The sequence below is a fragment of the Crinia signifera genome, chromosome 3 (assembly GCF_055691185.1).
Source record: "Crinia signifera chromosome 3, ASM5569118v1, whole genome shotgun sequence".
NCBI classification, from domain to species: domain Eukaryota; kingdom Metazoa; phylum Chordata; class Amphibia; order Anura; family Myobatrachidae; genus Crinia; species Crinia signifera.
In genome coordinates, this window is record NC_139219.1 from 203,426,824 (window position 1) to 203,434,066 (window position 7,243).

At 40.2% G+C, this 7,243-nt stretch overlaps 1 protein-coding gene across 3 annotated transcripts in view; it reads left to right on the forward strand.

Annotated features, from left to right (window-relative positions):
* Positions 1–6,196, forward strand: part of LGSN (lengsin, lens protein with glutamine synthetase domain) — a 37,485-nt gene extending 31,289 nt beyond the window's left edge. For all 3 annotated transcript variants that reach the window (XM_083177267.1, XM_083177269.1, XM_083177268.1), the window contains exon 5: positions 4,310–6,196. In XM_083177267.1, the coding sequence (XP_083033393.1) occupies positions 4,310–5,512 (1,203 nt within the window). In that variant the 3' untranslated portion in view covers positions 5,513–6,196. The remainder of the gene's footprint in view (positions 1–4,309) is intronic.
* Positions 6,197–7,243: the final 1,047 nt, after the last annotated feature.

The window sequence follows — 7,243 nt, forward strand, 5'->3', positions numbered from 1 at the left end:
CAAGGAATGCAAATTTTTACAAGCTAGTAATATAGACCTAGCACCGGCTCAGCATTAAATACCCTCTGCTGGATCTTCTTGTATCATAGTTTGTTCTGACTTTGCTGCTTTGTTGTGAGCAATTTGACGGGTTAGCGGCAGAGGCATAACTCTGGGAGGCAATGGAGTCATCTGCCACCGGCTACTGCTCCCAAGGGGCCACCTCTCCTCCCCAGTGAGTTTGAATCAGTTAATTGAAAGAAATAGATTATATGTATATATGCATACATATACATACACATATATGCACATGCATGCATACATACATATATAGACATGCGCCCGAAACAATGTAAAATGGAAAAGATAAAATTTATTTAAACATATATTCACTGGCCATTGATACTTTACAATAAAAAGACAAACATACACATTTAGTGCCTAGTATTTATATTAAAAAGACTAGCCCGATAATCGGTAAATGAAATTAATTGAAAGCCATCCATATCGCTTCTGTGGCTGACTCCTCCTGCTAGTAGGACAATAAACATAGGACAATAATTGTCACACTCTCTTTAGTCTAAACATAATTTTTGCATGTCACATTCTGTATTAGAACCCATGACCCGTCCCACTAGAAGCAGAGGGCATGCACAACTTTCGACGGCGGCTTCTGTAGTGTCAGCCTCCCGGGAAAGTTCCCGGTAGATATAATGGCCAATTCGCCCCTGCCCTGGCCCCACGCACTGCTATCGCTATGCCCCTATTCATGGAGCGATGTGTCAACCTGAAGCGACCACTTGTGACTTGGGTGAGATGTGGGAGGGAAGGAGCATTTAAGTGTAATCCAATAAAGTAAGACAATACTTATGTTAACACAGAGCAATAGTTGTCCAAACGTAATTAGCTGTTTTTTTCTTTCTTATGTCAATATTATAACTATGTGTTATGCATGGGTTTCCTCTGGGTACTTCGGTTTCCTCCCACAATCCAAAAATATACTGGTAGGCTAATTGTCTCCCAACAAATTAACCCTAGAATGAATGTCTGTGCGTGTACATGTGGTAGGGAATATAGATTGTAAGCTCCACTGGGGTAGGGACCATTGGCGACAGATGTGTGTTTAAATATTCTCTGTAAAGCAAGGAAAAAAAGGATATAGAAAACTATATCGATTTTAAAGGTGCTTCGTATGAGTGTGCTTGGCTTACAGCAGCAATCTATACAATGGGGTAGTCACCCCCAATACAATAAACAAAGAGGAAGAAAGTGGGCGATTGCGCTAGTATTATTAAACAAATAATTAAAACTTAAATTAAGTAGAAGTGGTCAGGTGTGGATAATAAAAAAAGTATTTAATTATAACATATAAAATGTAGCAAGAAATATAAAAAAGGTAGGATTAAAAATAATGGACAATGAATCGATAGTCACCCAATTTATGGAGAAGTATGTGCCAGTCCTTTAGGGAATTATCCCAAATTTTGTAGAGGGTCCTGGATAGATTTTTTGTGCCAGTCCACTTTATATTGTGAGCGAGTGTCCCAAATAAGAGGCAAATGTGCTGGTCTCCAACTCAAAATAGATGTAACAAGGGTGCTGATGATCAGAGTCACGTTTGAAATGCACCTACGCGTTTCGCTGTCTGTAGCAGCTTTTTCAAGGTGTTCCCCAATTGTTTGGTTTACAAAAAACCTATCCAGGACCCTCTACAAAATTTGGGATAATTCCCTAAAGGACTGGCACATACTTCTCCATAAATTGGGTGACTATCGATTCATTGTCCATTATTTTTAATCCTACCTTTTTTATATTTCTTCCTACATTTTATATGTTATAATTAAATACTTTTTTTATTATCCCCACCTGACCACTTCTACTTAATTTAAGTTTTAATTATTTGTTTAATAATACTAGCACAATCGCCCACTTTCTTCCTCATTCTCTGTAAAGCGCTGCGAGATTTGTGTGTGCTATATAAGGTCACCCGGGGTCCCCACCAGCTCCCCGCTCTCCCCTAACCCTGTCTGTCTCCCCGAAGTGGAGACAGACAGGGTTCCCGTCACCCCAACGCCCGGAAACTGAGACGCGCGTGCATGTGAGACGCAAGCGCGTCTCAGTCAGATGGAGCGGATCGCCAGCGGAGACAATCTGGCAATTCGCCAGCAAGAGGGAGGCTGGCTCCATCTGTGTCTACAATCAAGTCCTATATGATTTGTTTTTATACTTTTACTCTAGGCACTTGGATTTATGCTGGTATGAAATTTACAACTTTTTGCCTAATAGGCAGGTTATTAATTATTATTAATTGGTAACATTTGCATATTAAAAATGAAAGGCATGTGTGTGTGTGGAGAGGGACATATTATGTTACTAAGCCTTGGTTCACAAGTAGAATGTAAGTTCAATAGTACTGTGTGTGGAGGTAATACTGAATCATATGCGTACTGTACAACACAATTTATTACAGTGCATGATATTATTCATGCATATTTTGGATAGATTTAATCCCTATAATGAGCATTATGAGTTAAATGGTAAAATGTGTCCAAAAGAAAAAGTAGCATTTTTGCATCCTATACAGATTTACGCCGCTATTACCAATGGGCGAAATAGCGGTGGGGCCCTATGCAATGCTGTCTTTCCCAACAGCGTTAAACAGAGATCTTGGCAGAACAGACCCAGCTTTAGAAGCAGTCGGGCCCATTCTGCCAAGAATGGCCGTGGATTTTAGAGCTCGACGATCCACGGATGTATCTCGCGGCCACGCCCACTTTTTGGCGTTTGGCAGACGGGACATTGAATCCCGGCTGCCGATTCTTCGTCGAGCCGGCTGAGAACGGGACAGGGTTACGACTGTTTGCCCAGCCCGACAGTCATGACCCGGGATTTAATATCCCCCATTATCACACTTGCAAGTCTGTACCTGGTTCAGATTCAGCTAGAATATTACTGCAGCTATGACTCCACTCTAGGTACTGAAAATGATACAAATCACAGTACACAATTAAAACAAATTATAGTAATTTGCCAGACTGGGTGCATTAGTGCATTTCAAATTTGATGTGAAGTTATAAAAAATGTATGTGCATGCTCCCCTCTCCTGACTTAAGCCCTTATTCTAGTTGAATCGGACGGATGTGTATTTTCTGACGGCCACTGAGTGTTCTTAGCCCCGCCTACCGTACGGATCGCTCACATCGTCCGAATGCGGTAAAAACGCTGAGCGAACGGACCGCGAGCAGATGTTTAATGTGAACACCTCCCCTATCTGTGGAAACCACCCCCATCCTCTGATGGTCGCCGACCATCAAATGATGGACCGAGTGGTCATGCAGCACCGAGTGCTCCAGACCACATGGACATTTTTCCGAATGAAAGCAGGGATATGGGCGGCTAGCTGACATCCGGCTATGTCAGTTGTCCGCCCCCCACATGTGCATCACAGCCGCATTACCAAACGTATGCATAAATGTGTGTGACCATAAAAAAATGCAGTCATCATTAGTGGGCAACTTCAAGACCCTTCAAACCAGCTACGATGTGACATTTTATTGACCATTTTACTTACAATTGCTACTTTACAACCACACCAAGCCCTTATTGTACTAAGGCCGAATCTGCATGCTCCCTGTCCATGTCTTCATGCTCATTCCATTCCCAGTCCCGCCCCAAGTCATACACAATTACAAGCAGAGTATGACTGAAACTAAACATGAATTGCAAAATCAAGCATATGCGCACTAAATAAAAAGGCAAATTGAGAAAAAATAGCAAATTGCATTTACTCCGGATGCTGCATAAGGCCCAATGAATCCAAATACAAGTAATTGTACAAGAGAGTACCTTAAAGAAGATATCCAGACTATGAAATTGACCATCATCCATCAATGAAAAAAGAAGCGTATCTTGGGGTTTCAAAGCCTTCTTTTTGCAGCCACATTCAGTTTTATTGCAATTCATTAATTTCTCCACAAAACAATTGCAAAAAAGTGTGCCCACAAATGGTTGTGCTCATGTGTACAAACATGCACAGCCATAACCAATGTATGGAATAATCACTGGGTACCAATAGTTGCAGCCTGACGCACAATGGAGCATGCTGCAATACGTATGCCCATTCTTACTCAGCACTGCAACAATGAGCGCTTCTACATCTGTATGTGAGCAGTAGAGTCATAGCTTTCTGTAGATCCTCTGTGAAAGGAAAGTGGTTATCATATTCTTATGCTTGAATTATAGTATATATGGACATATACCTCTAGATGTTATGCCTACAAATGTGTAAAATGGATAATAACAATAATTATATCTAAAATATGTTTTGTAGGAAAAGGCAATTAATGGTATTTATATGCCAAGGAGCTACCTTGAATTAACAATGAACTCAGAAGACAATGGAGTAGACCACATCAACTCAAAACATTTTAACAGTGATATAGTCTTGAAACCAGATTTACAAACTTTCAGAGTTCTACCATGGACTGAAAAAACTGCCAGAGTGATTTGTGACTCATTTTCCTTTTCAGGTGATCCACTTCTTACTTCCCCGAGGTATCTAGCTAAACAGTTACTTCGTCAACTTCAGGAAAGTGGGTTCTTGCTACATTCCACGTTCACATACAATTTTTTACTATTTGGTATTCCTGAAGTGATAGATTCAACGACAGTTTCATTGCCTGCTGCAACCTTGTTGACCAATCATGACCAGTTATTCATGCATGAACTGTTTGATGGCATGTATTTCATAGGTGGGAATATTGAAAGTTTTTCATCTTCCAGTGGGCCTGGACAAATGGAGATTTCTTTTCAACCTGAATATGGATTAATATCTGCTGACAACGCATTCACTTTCAAAACTGCCATAAAAGAAGTAGCTAAGAAACATAGCTACATGGCAAGTTTTCACACTGATATGGTAGGTTTCTATAATTCTGGAGTTTTATCACATAGTTTGTGGGATGTGAATGGAGTCAATAATTTATTTTACAGTGGATCTCAAGTGCAAGAACTTACAGTCATTGGCAAGAAATGGTTATCAGGTCTTCTTTTCCATTCTGCAGCACTCAGCTGTCTAGTTGCTCCAGGAATTTCTTGCCGCAAGCATTTCTCTAAAGATGCTGAAGACTCACATGACCGTATTTGTGCCACTTGGGGAACTAATAATGACAGCTGTATGTATAATATAAAATCTCATGGTTGCAATGGAACGTATATCGTAAATAAGTTATGTTCAGCAACAGCAAACCCTTACCTAGTTTTAGCAGCCACAATTGCTGCTGGTCTGGACGGAATAAGAAAAGGTCTTGACTTTTGTCATGGCCAGAACAGTGACCCAGACATTTTAGAGCTGAAAGGCTCTTCAGTGCCACTTAAACTAGAAGATGCCTTGTGTGCGCTGAAGGAAGACAAATGTTTCAGAGAATTTTTGGGTGAACCATTTATTAAATACTTTGTTGCAATGAAAGAATATGAATTAGAAACAGAAGAGATGGATTCTGCAAGACATTCAACTCTTGGATATTTTATATAAACCATTTCAGTATTTTCTAACTGTACCTATGGGCCCTACACACGGAAATCTATTCAGGCATTTTCTGATCAATTTTAAATAATTTCACTAAATTGCTCAGAAAATGACAGAATATCGCTGTGTGTAGTCTACATAGCGATTTATATGCACGGCCTCTTGGATTTGAATCTGCTGCCGATTAATAAACGGCACGCAGGTTATCAATCAGTCAGGACCAGTGTTCTCAGCGTAGAACACTGCCCCTGACACATCACTCAGCAAATAGTGCTGTGTGGTAAGAGCCTGAGCTTTCTGAGCGATGTAGCATCGATGAGAACACTCTCACTGCACCTGTCGGTACATGTGTGGGGCCCATTAAATTTAAGCGTACAATGTTTTAATGATTTTAAGTGGAATGTGTACATTTTAAAGTGTAGGTTTTGCAAACAAATTCGATTTTTTTCTGAAAAATTTCAATAAATACTTAAATTCTAAATAACTAAAGTTTGTATGTTATACCCTTTTGACCTGTTTGTTTCAGAGCTTTTACACTTTAAGAAAGAGAAGATTAAAAATTGAATTATGTAATGCAATGTGAGGCATCTGAACCTAAATTATACCACATATTTGCATTTTTTACAACATAACACAAAAAAGTTATGTTATATTATTTAGTATTATATGTTGCCTATATACAAAGATACATAAACAGCCTATGTTTTGGATTGAAACAAAAGATCTAATAAAAAAAAATGCAGTTTTCAAAGAAATTATGACATTTTCTGTTTTATTTCTCTATGAAATGTTTTCACCTGCTGTTCAAGTTAATTTGAATGAAACCAAAAACTGTTCCGCTAGCGATCACTGGGTCTTGTAGTAATACTTTTGAAATAATAAAAAAAAGAGTACTTGTGTAGTTTCACTGCAGCAGGGTACGCTATGTTTTCAGTGTAGGTTAAGCTATGTTGTCAGTGTAGCCTAATGGCTGCCTAGCGTAGTCAGCGTAGTGTCCCCGCAGCAGCCCTGCGTAGTCAGCATAGTTTCCCCATCATGCTGCATAGTCACCACACTGTCCCCACGATCTGCATCTCTGTCCCCGCCGTCAAAGGAAAGCCTAGTGAGCACCTCTCACACAGCGCCGGTAACCGCCAGATCCCCAACGCTGGCGCACACCAACGGAGAGGCGATCATGCGGGTGCCGGCGGAGAGGCGCTCTATCTGCCTGAGACGCACAAGCTGAGCTTGCCACGCTTCAGGCTGACGTGGATAGTGGGGGTGTTTAAAGAAAACATTCACACCTGGCATATCATCCATCTGAAACAGTAATGACGACATGTGTTAACTGGCAGCTGGATTATACTGAACAATAAAGAAGAAAAAAGAAAACCTACGAACAATGTTCAATAATAGTATATAACAAGTCCAAGAAACTCTAAAAACAGTCATTCTTCTCTTTCTGCATTCACCAGCCAACTTTACAAGGGAAGGCAATTACAAGGTTCCTACAAGAATCCTCCAGCGGCACCTTACCACCAGTGCACAGCCGCACCTTAGTGAGGACTTTGTCTTGGACCGTAAGCCAGAAACCCTCTATACATCATTTGGTGAGACAATATAATATACAGCTGAACTATCCCCTTAATAGGACACTTGGAAGGGACATTTTAGCCACAATCAGAGCTGCCCTATTGGTCTCAATACAGGAGAGTCCTATTCTCTTTTACAAGTGATTTTTTAATAATATTTTATTTG